This window comes from Pararge aegeria, chromosome 8, assembly GCF_905163445.1.
Source record: "Pararge aegeria chromosome 8, ilParAegt1.1, whole genome shotgun sequence".
In the NCBI taxonomy this organism is placed as follows: Eukaryota; Metazoa; Arthropoda; class Insecta; order Lepidoptera; family Nymphalidae; genus Pararge; species Pararge aegeria.
Genome location: NC_053187.1, coordinates 20,104,562 through 20,125,791, shown reverse-complemented (window position 1 = coordinate 20,125,791; position 21,230 = coordinate 20,104,562). Strand labels below are relative to the sequence as shown.

Genomic DNA, 21,230 nt, shown 5'->3' with positions numbered 1-21,230 from the left:
TTCTTATTTAAATTCCTAAAATCAACGCATAGCCGATAATCTCCAGTTTTCTTTTTAACTAATAAAATAGGGGAAGCATATTCTGATTTAGAGTCTCTTATGATTCCAGACTCTTTTAGATCATTAACCATATCCCGGACTACTTCTCGCTCCGAATAAGATAGGCGGTAAGGTCGGTATACTACTGGTGTAAAGTCTTTTAGATTAATGTTCATTTCCACCCCTGCTACACAACCTAGTTCTTTAACTTGGAAAGCGAAACAATCCCTATATTGATTCAACAGACTAGCTAATTCTTCAGTCTTATCAAAACTTTCACTGGTATTAATCATTTTCTTTGTAATAATAGCTGGGGGAGATTTAGTGTCAGTTCCGATTCTATTTATTAGTAAAGTTTTAATTTCTTTACATGGTTGAGCTCGAACCAATAAGGTGTTTTTTTGTAACTCAACGCCTGATTGGTCAAGGCTCTTTACAATCAATTTACCCTTACCGTTTTGCAGTTTAGTAATGCACTCTATTAATTGATATTTTTTTTTGCTGATTAACGCTTGACTCCACCAATATGTCCCCATCATGCACAGGTACAGAATGAACATTAATCTCTGTAAGATCTTTGACTGTCACCAATTCGGAAACAAATACCAGAATTTTATCTTTTAGTTGTGTACATTTATCTAACAATTTCAATTCATTTTTAGTTTTGTATACTACGACGTGATCTTGTTCCGTAAATGTTTGTCCGATTAATAAGGATTCGCGCAAATAACTGTCAGGTACGATGAGCACATCTACTTGAGCACTAACAGAATCTACTTTTATAGAAAGTGAGCATTTACCTAAACAATTTACTAGAGAGTTACCGAACCCTCTCAAAACTGGCAAATCATTAGTCGACCAAGTTGTACCTAAACATTTAGCAACGGATTCTTTGAGCATCGTACACTGGCTTCCAAAGTCAATAAAGCAATTTAAATCACGACCCTCAACAACAGCGTTTTTATAGTACTTTTCGTCACTGTTTTGATTTTGATATACACACGAAACAGATTTATTATTCGTGGTATCAGAGCGAGTTGAACTACCGTTAGTTTTGATAGCACAGTTGCTACCTACATGACCTATCCTGTGACAAATTTCACACTTTTTAATGGGTTGTTTACATCTAAAATATGGATGGCCTTCCTCCCCACAATTATAACACCTAGGAACACTACTCTGACCTATTTGCTTAACACGTTTATCTGAAGTACTCGCTTGCAAGGTTATGTTTGATTTTTCTAGTCGTTTATTAGCTTTGACATTTCTTAAATATACTAACAATTTATCAGGTTCTCTGAACTGAGCTGCTTCTGCGCTAGTTCGGACGGACCTGTCTTCAATTCCAAATAAGATACAGTCAATTGCATCTTTTCCACTTATTTTACATCTATTTAATAGAACCATTTTATCGTAAAAATATTCTTCTAATGAATCATTAAAACGTGCCTTGCAAGCAAGCATTTCCGTTAACAACTGTCCGAAGTTTTCTTCACTTGGGAATGCTAAAGCTAATTTATTTTCCCATTCTGACCATGAAAATTTTACACTTGGTAACCCTTGATACCATCGTTGAGCCAATCCTACTAACTTGGGTAACGCATAGTAAGCTATTTGTTTGTCTGTCCATCCATAAATGGAAGCGCATTCGTTAACTTTTGAGATCCACGTGTGAATTGTTTGATTTCGTTTGGATGGATCAAACTCAGGAATCACATTCATCACGGGAAAGCGTTCACTATTATTGTCCCTTTTTAGACTTTGCATAAACTCAAGAAGTGTAGAAATAATTGCATTCTCTGACGTACCTGCTGTACCAGAAGTACCGTCATTGGAGCGACTAATTGACGGCGACGGCGTCAGACTTGCGTTCAATGTGTGTGTGCCACCCCGAACCCTTCGGCGGCAACTATTCTCTTGAAATCTTCCGCTCCGTCGCGATCGCTTACGCGGCGTTGCTCTCCTGTGACGCCTCGACCGGCTGCTTGATCTGCTACGCGAGCGCGAAGACTCTGAACTGGTCTCGGGGATGACCAGGCGTTTGCGAGACCTTGACTTGTTTTCCATATTTCACTAAAAATTAAAAAAAAAATACACAGTATACATTCTTATTCACAGTTCTTAGTTTGACTATAATAAATTTATTTTGCTCTGAACATTGTTTTAAAAGATAAATAAAATAAAAATTGAACTAGACTTTATTTTCACAGAAAAATAAATAAGTAAAAGAATTAAACATTAAAGCGCTAATAGCAAATATAAAACACAATAGTAATATTTAAATAAGAATAATACTTCACCTGTTATTTGGGCGTAGTCCTTAACCAGGATGACGATAAACGTATCTTCCCGGCAATCCCACTTCTGAGCTGAAAGCTCAGAAGGGTAATTTGGAATAATACTCTGATAAAATTTCATTAAATCATTTTATTATTTATCTCCTATTTATCACACATTAATCACATTAATTATTCACAGTAATATATTTTATGTCCACGTCCGAACGTGATCACAGCCGAGAATAGACTGCCGTCCACCACAATCATTCAATGCCAACAAGTCTCATCAGTATGTACCTATACATAAATCGGTATCACTACCTGTCAATGTACGTCATGAAACGTATGCAACAGGGGTATATTGACATGGCTACACTTATTATTTCATGAGGTACATTGACAGACATTAATCATATTTGAAATTGCTAACTGTCAATGCACGTCATGAAACGTATGCAACAAGGGTATATTGACATGGTTACACTTATTATTTCATAGGTACATTGACAGACACTAATCATATTTGAAATAGCTAACACAATATTGATATGATATTAAAATAATACCATTAATAAATAACATAATAAAAGATCACCACTTTTATAGAGACATAACGCCACTGTGTGGCGCCGCCATCAGTCTCCTTAGACTCGGTACTTTGTCGTCGCCGTCGACTTCGCACCTTCGCCCCATACAGTAGTGGCGCGGCGCGACGGGCCTAATGTGTAAGTGAAAAAAAAAAAAAAAAATTAAATTAAATGTTATTTTACAATATCTTCTAATATGAATAAGAATACTTTGTATTGGTCCGTTTTGTTTTTTGTTTTTTTTTTTTTTAAACGGAACTGAACCTAAGTGACCGGCCTGCGGCCGGGCACCCGTCTTATTCATGTTCTAACCTAACCTAACCTATCCAAACCTTTTAAAACTAGTTTGGATTCCTTTAGACCTCAGCCCACCGGCAACTACGACTAACTAAACACTGATCTAGCTATCTGGCTTTCATCAGTGCATCAACAGCAGCATAACTAGTATTAAAATAGTAATGAGTTTTATTAATGCATATATTCACATTAAATCTTGAATCTAAAGTCTAAAGGTGTCAAAACTAGATTTAGGTTAGGTTAGGTTAGAACATGAATACGAGGGGTGCCCGGCTACAGGCCGGGCACTTGGGTTCAGTTCACTCAAAAATTATATATTATTTACTATTATTTATATTTGAATGAGAATGAAAAATAGCAATTATTTTGAATAGTTTTCAGAATGAGACAGACGGGTGTGGTAGGGTAAAATCTCCAATTTAAAGTTCCCTTATTGCGTATATGTTATGTGTGTTTGCATAGTAGTTTACTATAATGGTAAGCGGTTCGTGTAACGATCTTGCGCGTTTATATTTACAAGTGACGATTTCGATGACGAGACCTCGTAAGAGTCCCGTATCGTTATTTTTCGTCACTACCTACCCGTACCTCCCCCCCCCGTGCAGGGAGTAGGTAATTTGCGCGCCTGCTGCCTTCCTTGGATGTGGCAGCAGTTTCTCAGGCTCCCTCACCGGAATCGAACCCTGATTCCCCGTTACCCGCGACAAACAATGGTAGTCGCAGAAACTCATTCCGATTACAAGACCTCGTAAGAGTCCCGTATCGTTATTTTTCGTCACTACCTACCCCCCTACTTCCCCCCGTGCGGGGTACAATATTGATATGATATTAAAAAAAAAACCATTAATAAATAACATAATAAAAGACCACCACTTTCATACAGACATAACGCCACATAATTATAAAAAGTATAGTGGATCTAATCAACCACCACTGGCACCAGACCCTCAATGCCCTTAAATTTTACCTCGTTAAAATATTTAAAGTGTACTCATTCCGATTGCGAGACCTCGTAAGAGTCCCGTATCGTTATTTTTCGTCACTACCTACCCGTACCTCCCCCCTGTGCGGGGTACAATATTGATATGATATTAAAATAATACCATTAATAAATAACATAATAAAAGACCACCACTTTTATAGAGACATAACGCCACTGTGTGGCGCCGCCATCAGTCTCCTTAGACTCGGTACTTTGTCGTCGCCGTCGACTTCGCACCTTCGCCCCATACAGTAGTGGCGCGGCGCGACGGGCCTAATGTGTAAGTGAAAAAAAAAAAAAAAAATTAAATTAAATGTTATTTTACAATATCTTCTAATATGAATAAGAATACTTTGTATTGGTCCGTTTTGTTTTTTGTTTTTTTTTTTTTTAAACGGAACTGAACCTAAGTGACCGGCCTGCGGCCGGGCACCCGTCTTATTCATGTTCTAACCTAACCTAACCTATCCAAACCTTTTAAAACTAGTTTGGATTCCTTTAGACCTCAGCCCACCGGCAACTACGACTAACTAAACACTGATCTAGCTATCTGGCTTTCATCAGGGCATCAACAGCAGCATAACTAGTATTAAAATAGTAATGAGTTTTATTAATGCATATATTCACATTAAATCTTGAATCTAAAGTCTAAAGGTGTCAAAACTAGATTTAGGTTAGGTTAGGTTAGAACATGAATACGAGGGGTGCCCGGCTACAGGCCGGGCACTTGGGTTCAGTTCAGTCAAAAATTATATATTATTTACTATTATTTATATTTGAATGAGAATGAAAAATAGCAATTATTTTGAATAGTTTTCAGAATGAGACAGACGGGTGTGGTAGGGTAAAATCTCCAATTTAAAGTTCCCTTATTGCGTATATGTTATGTGTGTTTGCATAGTAGTTTACTATAATGGTAAGCGGTTCGTGTAACGATCTTGCACGTCTATATTTACAAGTGTGTGGGCAGTTCGTGTATTGATTATTCGATGACGAGACCTCGTAAGAGTCCCGTATCGTTATTTTTCGTCACTACCTACCCGTACCTCCCCCCCCGTGCAGGGAGTGGGTAATTTGCGCGCCTGCTGCCTTCCTTGGATGTGGCAGCAGTTTCTCAGGCTCCCTCACCGGAATCGAACCCTGATTCCCCGTTACCCACGACAAACAATGGTAGTCGCAGAAACTCATTCCGATTACGAGACCTCGTAAGAGTCCCGTATCGTTATTTTTCGTCACTACCTACCCCCCTACTTCCCCCCGTGCGGAGTACAATATTGATATGATATTAAAAAAATACCATTAATAAATAACATAATAAAAGACCACCACTTTCATACAGACATAACGCCACATAATTATAAAAAGTATAGTGGATCTAATCAACCACCACTGGCACCAGACCCTCAATGCCCTTAAATTTTACCTCGTTAAAATATTTAAAGTGTACTCATTCCGATTGCGAGACCTCGTAAGAGTCCCGTATCGTTATTTTTCGTCACTACTTACCCGTACCTCCCCCCTGTGCGGGGTACAATATTGATATGATATTAAAATAATACCATTAATAAATAACATAATAAAAGACCACCACTTTTATAGAGACATAACGCCACTGTGTGGCGCCGCCATCAGTCTCCTTAGACTCGGTACTTTGTCGTCGCCGTCGACTTCGCACCTTCGCCCCATATAGTAGTGGCGCGGCGCGACGGGCCTAATGTGTAAGTGAAAAAAAAAAAAAAAAAATTAAATTAATTGTTATTTTACAATATCTTCTAATATGTATTGTATACTATACTTTGTATTGGTCCGTTTTGTTTTTTGTTTTTTTTTTTTTAAACGGAACTGAACCTAAGTGACCGGCCTGCGGCCGGGCACCCGTCTTATTCATGTTCTAACCTAACCTAACCTATCCAAACCTTTTAAAACTAGTTTGGATTCCTTTAGACCTCAGCCCACCGGCAACTACGACTAACTAAACACTGATCTAGCTATCTGGCTTTCATCAGTGCATCAACAGCAGCATAACTAGTATTAAAATAGTAATGAGTTTTTATTAATGCATATATTCACATTAAATCTTGAATCTAAAGTCTAAAGGTGTCAAAACTAGATTTAGGTTAGGTTAGGTTAGAACATGAATACGAGGGGTGCCCGGCTACAGGCCGGGCACTTGGGTTCAGTTCAGTCAAAAATTATATATTATTTACTATTATTTATATTCGAATGAGAATGAAAAATAGCAATTATTTTGAATAGTTTTCAGAATGAGACAGACGGGTGTGGTAGGGTAAAATCTCCAATTTAAAGTTCCCTTATTGCGTATATGTTATGTGTGTTTGCATAGTAGTTTACTATAATGGTAAGCGGTTCGTGTAACGATCTTGCGCGTTTATATTTACAAGTGACGATTTCGATGACGAGACCTCGTAAGAGTCCCGTATCGTTATTTTTCGTCACTACCTACCCGTACCTCCCCCCCCGTGCAGGGAGTGGGTAATTTGCGCGCCTGCTGCCTTCCTTGGATGTGGCAGCAGTTTCTCAGGCTCCAAAAATATTGATATGATATTAAAATAATACCATTAATAAATAACATAATAAAAGATCACCACTTTTATAGAGACATAACGCCACTGTGTGGCGCCGCCATCAGTCTCCTTAGACTCGGTACTTTGTCGTCGCCGTCGACTTCGCACCTTCGCCCCATACAGTAGTGGCGCGGCGCGACGGGCCTAATGTGTAAGTGAAAAAAAAAAAAAAAAATTAAATTAAATGTTATTTTACAATATCTTCTAATATGAATAAGAATACTTTGTATTGGTCCGTTTTGTTTTTTGTTTTTTTTTTTTTTAAACGGAACTGAACCTAAGTGACCGGCCTGCGGCCGGGCACCCGTCTTATTCATGTTCTAACCTAACCTAACCTATCCAAACCTTTTAAAACTAGTTTGGATTCCTTTAGACCTCAGCCCACCGGCAACTACGACTAACTAAACACTGATCTAGCTATCTGGCTTTCATCAGTGCATCAACAGCAGCATAACTAGTATTAAAATAGTAATGAGTTTTATTAATGCATATATTCACATTAAATCTTGAATCTAAAGTCTAAAGGTGTCAAAACTAGATTTAGGTTAGGTTAGGTTAGAACATGAATACGAGGGGTGCCCGGCTACAGGCCGGGCACTTGGGTTCAGTTCAGTCAAAAATTATATATTATTTACTATTATTTATATTTGAATGAGAATGAAAAATAGCAATTATTTTGAATAGTTTTCAGAATGAGACAGACCGGTGTGGTAGGGTAAAATCTCCAATTTAAAGTTCCCTTATTGCGTATATGTTATGTGTGTTTGCATAGTAGTTTACTATAATGGTAAGCGGTTCGTGTAACGATCTTGCGCGTTTATATTTACAAGTGACGATTTCGATGACGAGACCTCGTAAGAGTCCCGTATCGTTATTTTTCGTCACTACCTACCCGTACCTCCCCCCCCGTGCAGGGAGTGGGTAATTTGCGCGCCTGCTGCCTTCCTTGGATGTGGTAGCAGTTTCTCAGGCTCCCTCACCGGAATCGAACCCTGATTCCCCGTTACCCGCGACAAACAATGGTAGTCGCAGATACTCATTCCGATTACGAGACCTCGTAAGAGTCCCGTATCGTTATTTTTCGTCACTACCTACCCCCCTACCTCCCCCCGTGCGGGGTACCATATTGATATGATATTAAAAAAATACCATTAATAAATAACATAATAAAAGACCACCACTTTCATACAGACATAACGCCACATAATTATAAAAAGTATAGTGTGTGGATCTAATCAACCACCACTGGCACCAGACCCTCAATGCCCTTAAATTTTACCTCGTTAAAATATTTAAAGTGTACTCATTCCGATTGCAAGACCTCGTAAGAGTCCCGTATCGTTATTTTTCGTCACTACCTACCCGTACCTCCCCCCCCGTGCAGGGAGTGGGTAATTTGCGCGCCTGCTGCCTTCCTTGGATGTGGCAGCAGTTTCTCAGGCTCCCTCACCGGAATCGAACCCTGATTCCCCGTTACCCACGACAAACAATGGTAGTCGCAGAAACTCATTCCGATTACGAGACCTCGTAAGAGTCCCGTATCGTTATTTTTCGTCACTACCTACCCCCCTACTTCCCCCCGTGCGGGGTACAATATTGATATGATATTAAAAAAATACCATTAATAAATAACATAATAAAAGACCACCACTTTCATACAGACATAACGCCACATAATTATAAAAAGTATAGTGTGTGGATCTAATCAACCACCACTGGCACCAGACCCTCAATGCCCTTAAATTTTATCTCGTTAAAATATTTAAAGTGTACTCATTCCGATTGCGAGACCTCGTAAGAGTCCCGTATCGTTATTTTTCGTCACTACCTACCCGTACCTCCCCCCTGTGCGGGGTACAATATTGATATGATATTAAAATAATACCATTAATAAATAACATAATAAAAGACCACCACTTTTATAGAGACATAACGCCACTGTGTGGCGCCGCCATCAGTCTCCTTAGACTCGGTACTTTGTCGTCGCCGTCGACTTCGCACCTTCGCCCCATATAGTAGTGGCGCGGCGCGACGGGCCTAATGTGTAAGTGAAAAAAAAAAAAAAAAAATTAAATTAATTGTTATTTTACAATATCTTCTAATATGTATTGTATACTATACTTTGTATTGGTCCGTTTTGTTTTTTGTTTTTTTTTTTTTAAACGGAACTGAACCTAAGTGACCGGCCTGCGGCCGGGCACCCGTCTTATTCATGTTCTAACCTAACCTAACCTATCCAAACCTTTTAAAACTAGTTTGGATTCCTTTAGACCTCAGCCCACCGGCAACTACGACTAACTAAACACTGATCTAGCTATCTGGCTTTCATCAGTGCATCAACAGCAGCATAACTAGTATTAAAATAGTAATGAGTTTTTATTAATGCATATATTCACATTAAATCTTGAATCTAAAGTCTAAAGGTGTCAAAACTAGATTTAGGTTAGGTTAGGTTAGAACATGAATACGAGGGGTGCCCGGCTACAGGCCGGGCACTTGGGTTCAGTTCAGTCAAAAATTATATATTATTTACTATTATTTATATTTGAATGAGAATGAAAAATAGCAATTATTTTGAATAGTTTTCAGAATGAGACAGACGGGTGTGGTAGGGTAAAATCTCCAATTTAAAGTTCCCTTATTGCGTATATGTTATGTGTGTTTGCATAGTAGTTTACTATAATGGTAAGCGGTTCGTGTAACGATCTTGCGCGTTTATATTTACAAGTGACGATTTCGATGACGAGACCTCGTAAGAGTCCCGTATCGTTATTTTTCGTCACTACCTACCCGTACCTCCCCCCCCGTGCAGGGAGTGGGTAATTTGCGCGCCTGCTGCCTTCCTTGGATGTGGTAGCAGTTTCTCAGGCTCCCTCACCGGAATCGATCCCTGATTCCCCGTTACCCGCGACAAACAATGGTAGTCGCAGAAACTCATTCCGATTACGAGACCTCGTAAGAGTCCCGTATCGTTATTTTTCGTCACTACCTACCCCCCTACCTCCCCCCGTGCGGGGTACAATATTGATATGATATTAAAAAAATACCATAAATAAATAACATAATAAAAGACCACCACTTTCATACAGACATAACGCCACATAATTATAAAAAGTATAGTGTGTGGATCTAATCAACCACCACTGGCACCAGACCCTCAATGCCCTTAAATTTTATCTCGTTAAAATATTTAAAGTGTACTCATTCCGATTGCGAGACCTCGTAAGAGTCCCGTATCGTTATTTTTCGTCACTACCTACCCGTACCTCCCCCCTGTGCGGGGTACAATATTGATATGATACTAAAATAATACCATTAATAAATAACATAATAAAAGACCACCACTTTTATAGAGACATAACGCCACTGTGTGGCGCCGCCATCAGTCTCCTTAGACTCGGTACTTTGTCATCGCCGTCGACTTCGCACCTTCGCCCCATATAGTAGTGGCGCGGCGCGACGGGCCTAATGTGTAAGTGAAAAAAAAAAAAAAAAAATTTAATTAATTGTTATTTTACAATATCTTCTAATATGAATAAGAGTACTTCGTATTGGTACGTTTTGTTTTTTGTTTTTTTTTTTTTAAACGGAACTGAACCTAAGTGACCGGCCTGCGGCCGGGCACCCGTCTTATTCATGTTCTAACCTAACCTAACCTATCCAAACCTTTTAAAACTAGTTTGGATTCCTTTAGACCTCAGCCCACCGGCAACTACGACTAAATAAACACTGATCTAGCTATCTGGCTTTCATCAGTGCATCAACAGCAGCATAACTAGTATTAAAATAGTAATGAGTTTTTATTAATGCATATATTCACATTAAATCTTGAATCTAAAGTCTAAAGGTGTCAAAACTAGATTTAGGTTAGGTTAGGTTAGGTTAGAACATGAATACGAGGGGTGCCCGGCCACAGGCCGGGCACTTGGGTTCAGTTCAGTCAAAAATTATATATTATTTACTATTATTTATATTTGAATGAGAATGAAAAATAGCAATTATTTTGAATAGTTTTCAGAATGAGACAGACGGGTGTGGTAGGGTAAAATCTCCAATTTAAAGTTCCCTTATTGCGTATATGTTATGTGTGTTTGCATAGTAGTTTACTATAATGGTAAGCGGTTCGTGTAACGATCTTGCGCGTTTATATTTACAAGTGACGATTTCGATGACGAGACCTCGTAAGAGTCCCGTATCGTTATTTTTCGTCACTACCTACCCGTACCTCCCCCCCCGTGCAGGGAGTGGGTAATTTGCGCGCCTGCTGCCTTCCTTGGATGTGGTAGCAGTTTCTCAGGCTCCCTCACCGGAATCGAACCCTGATTCCCCGTTACCCGCGACAAACAATGGTAGTCGCAGAAACTCATTCCGATTACGAGACCTCGTAAGAGTCCCGTATCGTTATTTTTCGTCACTACCTACCCCCCTACCTCCCCCCGTGCGGGGTACAATATTGATATGATATTAAAAAAATACCATTAATAAATAACATAATAAAAGACCACCACTTTCATACAGACATAACGCCACATAATTATAAAAAGTATAGTGTGTGGATCTAATCAACCACCACTGGCACCAGACCCTCAATGCCCTTAAATTTTATCTCGTTAAAATATTTAAAGTGTACTCATTCCGATTGTGAGACCTCGTAAGAGTCCCGTATCGTTATTTTTCGTCACTACCTACCCGTACCTCCCCCCTGTGCGGGGTACAATATTGATATGATATTAAAATAATACCATTAATAAATAACATAATAAAAGACCACCACTTTTATAGAGACATAACGCCACTGTGTGGCGCCGCCATCAGTCTCCTTAGACTCGGTACTTTGTCGTCGCCGTCGACTTCGCACCTTCGCCCCATATAGTAGTGGCGCGGCGCGACGGGCCTAATGTGTAAGTGAAAAAAAAAAAAAAAAAATTAACTTAATTGTTATTTTACAATATCTTCTAATATGTATTGTATACTATACTTTGTATTGGTCCGTTTTGTTTTTTGTTTTTTTTTTTTTAAACGGAACTGAACCTAAGTGACCGGCCTGCGGCCGGGCACCCGTCTTATTCATGTTCTAACCTAACCTAACCTATCCAAACCTTTTAAAACTAGTTTGGATTCCTTTAGACCTCAGCCCACCGGCAACTACGACTAACTAAACACTGATCTAGCTATCTGGCTTTCATCAGTGCATCAACAGCAGCATAACTAGTATTAAAATAGTAATGAGTTTTTATTAATGCATATATTCACATTAAATCTTGAATCTAAAGTCTAAAGGTGTCAAAACTAGATTTAGGTTAGGTTAGGTTAGAACATGAATACGAGGGGTGCCCGGCCACAGGCCGGGCACTTGGGTTCAGTTCAGTCAAAAATTATATATTATTTACTATTATTTATATTTGAATGAGAATGAAAAATAGCAATTATTTTGAATAGTTTTCAGAATGAGACAGACGGGTGTGGTAGGGTAAAATCTCCAATTTAAAGTTCCCTTATTGCGTATATGTTATGTGTGTTTGCATAGTAGTTTACTATAATGGTAAGCGGTTCGTGTAACGATCTTGCGCGTTTATATTTACAAGTGACGATTTCGATGACGAGACCTCGTAAGAGTCCCGTATCGTTATTTTTCGTCACTACCTACCCGTACCTCCCCCCCCGTGCAGGGAGTGGGTAATTTGCGCGCCTGCTGCCTTCCTTGGATGTGGTAGCAGTTTCTCAGGCTCCCTCACCGGAATCGATCCCTGATTCCCCGTTACCCGCGACAAACAATGGTAGTCGCAGAAACTCATTCCGATTACGAGACCTCGTAAGAGTCCCGTATCGTTATTTTTCGTCACTACCTACCCCCCTACCTCCCCCCGTGCGGGGTACAATATTGATATGATATTAAAAAAATACCATAAATAAATAACATAATAAAAGACCACCACTTTCATACAGACATAACGCCACATAATTATAAAAAGTATAGTGTGTGGATCTAATCAACCACCACTGGCACCAGACCCTCAATGCCCTTAAATTTTATCTCGTTAAAATATTTAAAGTGTACTCATTCCGATTGCGAGACCTCGTAAGAGTCCCGTATCGTTATTTTTCGTCACTACCTACCCGTACCTCCCCCCTGTGCGGGGTACAATATTGATATGATATTAAAATAATACCATTAATAAATAACATAATGAAAGACCACCACTTTTATAGAGACATAACGCCACTGTGTGGCGCCGCCATCAGTCTCCTTAGACTCGGTACTTTGTCATCGCCGTCGACTTCGCACCTTCGCCCCATATAGTAGTGGCGCGGCGCGACGGGCCTAATGTGTAAGTGAAAAAAAAAAAAAAAAATTAAATTAATTGTTATTTTACAATATCTTCTAATATGAATAAGAGTACTTCGTATTGGTACGTTTTGTTTTTTGTTTTTTTTTTTTTAAACGGAACTGAACCTAAGTGACCGGCCTGCGGCCGGGCACCCGTCTTATTCATGTTCTAACCTAACCTAACCTATCCAAACCTTTTAAAACTAGTTTGGATTCCTTTAGACCTCAGCCCACCGGCAACTACGACTAAATAAACACTGATCTAGCTATCTGGCTTTCATCAGTGCATCAACAGCAGCATAACTAGTATTAAAATAGTAATGAGTTTTTATTAATGCATATATTCACATTAAATCTTGAATCTAAAGTCTAAAGGTGTCAAAACTAGATTTAGGTTAGGTTAGGTTAGGTTAGAACATGAATACGAGGGGTGCCCGGCTACAGGCCGGGCACTTGGGTTCAGTTCAGTCAAAAATTATATATTATTTACTATTATTTATATTTGAATGAGAATGAAAAATAGCAATTATTTTGAATAGTTTTCAGAATGAGACAGACGGGTGTGGTAGGGTAAAATCTCCAATTTAAAGTTCCCTTATTGCGTATATGTTATGTGTGTTTGCATAGTAGTTTACTATAATGGTAAGCGGTTCGTGTAACGATCTTGCGCGTTTATATTTACAAGTGACGATTTCGATGACGAGACCTCGTAAGAGTCCCGTATCGTTATTTTTCGTCACTACCTACCCGTACCTCCCCCCCCGTGCAGGGAGTGGGTAATTTGCGCGCCTGCTGCCTTCCTTGGATGTGGTAGCAGTTTCTCAGGCTCCCTCACCGGAATCGAACCCTGATTCCCCGTTACCCGCGACAAACAATGGTAGTCGCAGAAACTCATTCCGATTACGAGACCTCGTAAGAGTCCCGTATCGTTATTTTTCGTCACTACCTACCCCCCTACCTCCCCCCGTGCGGGGTACAATATTGATATGATATTAAAAAAATACCATTAATAAATAACATAATAAAAGACCACCACTTTTATAGAGACATAACGCCACATAATTATAAAAAGTATAGTGTGTGGATCTAATCAACCACCACTGGCACCAGACCCTCAATGCCCTTAAATTTTATCTCGTTAAAATATTTAAAGTGTACTCATTCCGATTGCGAGACCTCGTAAGAGTCCCGTATCGTTATTTTTCGTCACTACCTACCCGTACCTCCCCCCTGTGCGGGGTACAATATTGATATGATATTAAAATAATACCATTAATAAATAACATAATAAAAGACCACCACTTTTATAGAGACATAACGCCACTGTGTGGCGCCGCCATCAGTCTCCTTAGACTCGGTACTTTGTCATCGCCGTCGACTTCGCACCTTCGCCCCATATAGTAGTGGCGCGGCGCGACGGGCCTAATGTGTAAGTGAAAAAAAAAAAAAAAAATTAAATTAATTGTTATTTTACAATATCTTCTAATATGAATAAGAGTACTTCGTATTGGTACGTTTTGTTTTTTGTTTTTTTTTTTTTAAACGGAACTGAACCTAAGTGACCGGCCTGCGGCCGGGCACCCGTCTTATTCATGTTCTAACCTAACCTAACCTATCCAAACCTTTTAAAACTAGTTTGGATTCCTTTAGACCTCAGCCCACCGGCAACTACGACTAACTAAACACTGATCTAGCTATCTGGCTTTCATCAGTGCATCAACAGCAGCATAACTAGTATTAAAATAGTAATGAGTTTTTATTAATGCATATATTCACATTAAATCTTGAATCTAAAGTCTAAAGGTGTCAAAACTAGATTTAGGTTAGGTTAGGTTAGAACATGAATACGAGGGGTGCCCGGCTACAGGCCGGGCACTTGGGTTCAGTTCAGTCAAAAATTATATATTATTTACTATTATTTATATTTGAATGAGAATGAAAAATAGCAATTATTTTGAATAGTTTTCAGAATGAGACAGACGGGTGTGGTAGGGTAAAATCTCCAATTTAAAGTTCCCTTATTGCGTATATGTTATGTGTGTTTGCATAGTAGTTTACTATAATGGTAAGCGGTTCGTGTAACGATCTTGCACGTCTATGTTTACAAGTGTGTGGGCAGTTCGTGTATTGATTATTCGATAACGAGACCTCGTAAGAGTCCCGTATCGTTATTTTTCGTCACTACCTACCCCTACCTCCCCGTGCCGGGAGGGGGTAATTTGCGCGCCTGCTGCCTTCGTTGGATGTGGTAGCAGTTTCTCAGGCTCCCTCACCGGAATCGAACCCTGATTCCCCGTTACCCGCGACAAACAATGGTAGTCGCAGAAACTCATTCCGATTACGAGACCTCGTAAGAGTCCCGTATCGTTATTTTTCGTCACTACCTACCCGTACCTCCCCCCACGTGCAGGGAGTGGGTAATTTGCGCGCCTGCTGCCTTCCTTGGATGTGGTAGCAGTTTCTCAGCATGCTAAAAAAAGCTCCAGGTCAAGGCGGTTTCACGGCTGACATTTGTACAGCTGTCGAATCAGGATGTTTTCTTTTGAATGATAGAGAAGTGCCTCGAACTGTCATTCTTCCCAATAATTTGGAAGGAAGCAATCGTTAGGACTATTATTAATATTCGGAAAAATATTGGAAAAGATTATGATAAGAAGAACAAGAGTATGGTCAAAGAGGCTTCGTTCTGCTGCCTATGCGGTAAATAAGATATGACCAACATAAAAACTGCTAGGCTGATCTATTTTAGTTAGGTACTTTCACAGCATTATATCATATGGAATTTTACTATAGACTAATGGTGCTGATATTAGCACTATCTTCGTGCTGCAGAAATGGCCTGTTCGTTCGATCTACAAAATGGGTCCGAGAGAGTCATTGAGATAAATTTAAAGATTTTAAAATAATTACAGTGTTTAATGAGTACATATTTGAAAATTTAATTTATGTTCATAAAAACACTTCTAAATCTCTTCTTTCTCTTTCTCTTTCAATTTTAAGAAAAAACGTGACTGCAATAATAGTCTAAGTCAAAGTCAAACATATCTTTATTCAAGTAGCCCATAGGTCTTGGTAGGCACTTTTGATACGGGCCTTCTTGAATAAAGATTTGGAAAAGAAAATTGATCTATTTTATTATGTCGCTGGACATAGAGGGGGCTTTTGACAGCGCATGGTGGCCTGGTATCAGGTGTCGATTAGTTGAAAGAGGATTCCCACAAAACATCAGGAAACTCATTAGCTGTTCCTTAATTATAAAACTAACACCCGTATTAGTGTAAGTGCTAACAGGACACGGTGGTTTTGCCGGGCACCTGCACAGATTCAAATGCAAAAATAGCCTAAGCGGTGTCTGTGATGCGGAGATAATCGAGGACATTCTTCACGTGTTGATAGGTTGCCCACAAGAATGTGAAGACAAACTTTAAACAATAACATTTACAATGACAACTGAAAATTACCTAAACATTAATTATTGAAACAAAACGACCAGTTGGCACAGACAAAAGCCTTAAACAAGAATTGAATTGAATTAAACAAAACAAAAACAAAATAATAAAATTAATTATTTTAATCTACAACTATTACACAATAACCTATGAATTGCACCTATCAGGCTGAGGACTTAGACAACCAGATCTTTTGATTTCTAGTAACTATTATTATTATAAAAGAGTTACAGAAGTTGAGCCTGAAAAATTAAATAATATATAATATAGATTGTTGTGAAGAATCGCTGTGAAGGAATTGTTTACTTGTTGGAAAGAATGTGTTCTCTTTTACTACAAAATTCACTGTCCACTTGTATAAGAATGTGTTCAGGATCGAGTATTAAATTAATACTGGGTAGCCAACCATTATGTGGCCTTTTTTTGAAATAAACTTTATGCTTGTGTTAAAGAAGTCTTTACTGTATTGATTATAATAAAGCGATGGTTTTTAATTGAATATCAATGTTTTGTTTTACTATTAAAATCCATCATCTTAGACTCAAACTGACTATCCACAAAATGTATTTTGGTTCTTAATCTGCATAACTGAACTGAAAAATAATGATTTTAATATTATTTTTATATTTTAACAAAGCTATCTTGTTTGATTGAAAGATTGTATTATCCGATAAACATTTTAAAGATATTTTTTATGGTTCCTATTTCCTAATGTTGAATAAGCCAAATTATTTAGAATATTTGGAGCTTGTTTTAATTAAAGCGGCTCATTGTCCGAAATAGCAATTGATGGTATTCTGTGCCTAAAAAATGTACATGATACTGCTCGCTGTTAACAAGTTTGCTAAAAAATAAATGATGGTAGACCCAGATATTAACTTCAAGACTTGCAAATATGTTAGAAATATTGGGTTAGGCAATAAAATACAGTGCACATATTTATTTTATTTTTATTTACTCTGTACCGTGAGATTTATTTTAGTTACCTAGTAGGTAAACATTTTTTCTAATACCTTACTTTCGCCCTTTTTAAACAGGTACTTATAATTTATCATAGTGCCTGCCAACTTAATAGGTTTGAATAGTTTTATAAAGTTTAATTATCATGCCTAAACTTTAACCGTTCTTATTATTTTGTCACAATGGTGCTTGTAGCAGCTTCTAGCAACTAGGTTTAATGTAAATGTAATATACTCATCTCCAAACTGTACTTTTTAAGTTCACTATCCTTGGTTTTCCCACCATCACCGGCTAATTTTCCTTTTTTTCCCCTGACATTGACATTCTTCCTACTAAGACCTAGACCAAGAATCTTCTTTCAGGAATCGGGAATACTCAACAACTGGTGTTGTATTGATATAATTTCCTTGATCCTAACTGATTATTAGTTCTGTTTATTACAATTTGTTTGTTTGGATACTTTATTTATTTATTTTATTCCAAATGTTAGACCATATTATATTAAATATTCAGGATGGCACTAAGATCTTTTATTAATTAATAGTATTATTGGAGCTAAATACCTAGTTTCTTAACAGTATTTATTCTCATGAATATTATTCTTTTTTATGCCATAGTATTAATGAATTAATTTTATAAAAGATATCTTAGAAGCCCACCAACCTGCATTAGAGCAGTGTTGTGGATCTGTACTCTATAACCGTATCTCTGCAAGGAGTAAAATAAAACAAATGGACCGACTCCTAATACTGTATATTAAGCTTCTCTATAATTCATATAACTTGTTATCTTTAAATTAGTACTACCAGTTTGGAATGCTGTCTTGCGCAGAGAAGACCACTGGTAACAAACTCTACCATTGCTCTTTTATTCAAAGTATTAAAACAAGCCTTATAAATACAATTACAACATTATCATATTATGTTATACCGATAGAGCTTTTGATACAAGACGTCTTATGGGTAAAATATAACTACTTCTCACTTATAACACCAGGACTTTTGGAACAAGCTGTTTGTATAGAGCAACCTCGGCTACTTAAACTGTCTATAAAAAATAATGCTAGGATTCCATATGTGATACCTTAATAACTCAAAGGTTATTAGAGATATATGTACTTATCTTATGTAAAATCAGGTACCACCATAGTACTAACAACTTTTACCAACGCCATCACCAGTATTTACGGCTCTTCTTCCTCCACAATCATATTTCATTAAGTATATCGTTTCCGAATTAAATGATCTACTCCCAATTTGTAACGTTCCTACACCTTACTTTACTTTTCTCAATTAATTAATTCAAAACCGTGCTAACTTTTCTTTCCCGCCCGATCGATCTAGTCAAACTCGCATCCCCACCTTAGATCATATACTCTTCTTGATAGTCTAGTAAAGACTAAAGGCCATTGTTCTATATTCGAACCACTATGAATATACTATCAATGAGTATACAAACTGTGGTTTGTTGATTTATTTAATATAATCATCGGCATTATCATAAAATTATTACTGTGATTCCCTATTTCCTAATAAGTTCATGATCGCAACTTTAAGATATTTTGAAAAGTAGTAGAGTATTTTGTAAAGTAAAACAGTACCTACATAACCTACAACTTTTTATTTACATAAAAACTAAGTCAGCAACTCTGTTTTTAAAACGGCCCCTTTAAAGTATCCACAATGTATTTTGCCAGTGTCAAGTAGCTTGGAAAAGGCACGAACTAGAGTGGTCAGTAAAGAAAGAGAAATGTCTATTTCATAACCGCATTTAGATACCATTTACCAGCTCCAAATGCGCTTGCTAAAAACCGTTGTACCATACAAAGTCAAAAACAATTTTAGAGGTAATTAATTAGTAGGTAAGAATTATTCTCTTACAGTAAAATCATGCCAATACACGATCAAATTTAATATACTTACCTACCTTATTCATGGAGAACTTTCTCAATAAAAATCTCCAAAAACAGATTACCAAAAATAACGCGCAGATTGTCAAACGCCCAACTCATTATTCCCCAAAGTAACAAAGTGTACGGAAGGCAGACCCTGGATTGTCTAGTGCCGACTTTGCTGAACAGCTTGCCTTATAAACCAAAGCAGGAAATAAACGCTAAAAGCATAAAGGAGAAACTTGAGACATTTTTCTTTCAAACTAATATAAATGTAATAATAAATAGCTGGAACATCCTGTGTAAAGTTTACTCAATAGATAAAGTGCGATATGTGCATTATTATTTTTTTGATTACCCGTCATATTTGGTATGTAGCTTTAAAAAACGTCACCTACTTATAATTCCGAGCGCTGCTAAACGATGAATACCGGTGTACGGATAAACCCGATTGGGTTTTTGTTACGCCGTAACAGATATTATTATGTTAACATGTTAACATAAAAAAAAAAATATGTTTTTCATTAACTAAATAAAATAAATAATAATTTCGTCCTGCAATAGTAGTCCTTAGTGAAATGAACTAAGTACGCTTGAATTTAACAATCATTTGAAAATGTAATAAAATTAAAAATTTATATCCAAAATATAAAAATCATAGTTTTAATTTGTTAATTTTAATAAATTCACAAAGATATTTAACATACCGAATACATTGCGTTATGTATTATAATGCCCACCTATAGATTTGACAGATGTCAGTGAGACAGGGTGTAAACAATGTCGACGCGAGAGCGTGATTCGGGAACGACTCGGGACGGAGAGTGAAACATCGAGTGCATAGATACTTTTATTGTTTGAAGCTTTGCAAATTCAACACTCAATACTCCATTAAAAATAATCAATATAGAAGTAATAACTAGAACATATACGAGTAGGAAAAATCGTATATATTACGTACATTTTGAGTCTAACGGGTATAAAATTATATCATACTATTGTATTTTAAACTTATCATAGGAGTCGTACAACAACGGGGACCGCAACTGCGCAGAGGCGTCTCCGCCGTCGGGCGGCTCACTGCAGGCTCAGGAAGTAGAACGCCAGGAACGCCAGCGCGTACAGCGCGCCGCTCGCCGCCAGCAGCGCGTGCACGGCCGCGCGCGCCTCCACGCACGCGCGGGGCCGCGCGCCGCACGAGCGCGCCGCGCCCGTCGGCGAGCGGCGCGCGGCGTCGGCCGGCGGCTCCGGCGCCGCGCGGGCGTTGTCGGGCAACGCGAACTCGGGCCGCGGCGCCGAGTCCGTCGCGCGAGCGCGCTCCGGCGACTCGCAGCGCCAGCGCCGCGGCGTCGGTTCCGCGCCCGGCGCCGCGCCGCCCGGCGCCCGCCGGTGCAGCAGCGGCAGGCGGCGCGGCGCGTACTCCGCGGCGCGCGAGCCCGCCTCGAACACGCCGGGCAGGTCGCGGCGCGCGCGGCGCGGCGGCGCCCGGCGCGGCGCGGGCGGCGGTTGCGCGCCGGCGCCCTGCAGCAGGCCGGCGCGGGGCGCCAGCGCGCGGGCCGGCGGCGGCGGCGCGTGGTGCGGCGGCGCGCGAGCGTCGGGCGGCGGCGCGGCGCGCAGCGGCAGGCCGAAGCGGAAGTAGCGGTCGCTGTAGACGACGGCGGCCAGCGCGCCGCCGCCCCGGGCCCGCGCGAGGGGCGGCGCGCGCCGGGCGAGCGCGCGGCGCGGGCGGGCGCGGGCGCGGCGCGGCAGCAGGCGGCGCAGCGCGGCGCGGCGCGGCGCGACGCAGTCGTAGGGCTCGGCGTAGAGGCGGCGCGGCGAGGCGGCGCGCGGCGC

General features: G+C 39.5%; 1 protein-coding gene across 1 annotated transcript; it reads right to left on the bottom strand.

Annotated features, from left to right (window-relative positions):
* Window positions 1-20,234: 20,234 nt before the first annotated feature.
* Window positions 20,235-20,765, bottom strand: LOC120626054 (the record flags this gene model as incomplete). Its single annotated transcript, XM_039893335.1, has 1 exon — window positions 20,235-20,765. A coding segment is annotated over one exon (291 nt), but the record flags the coding sequence as incomplete, so codon positions are not given.
* Window positions 20,766-21,230: the final 465 nt, after the last annotated feature.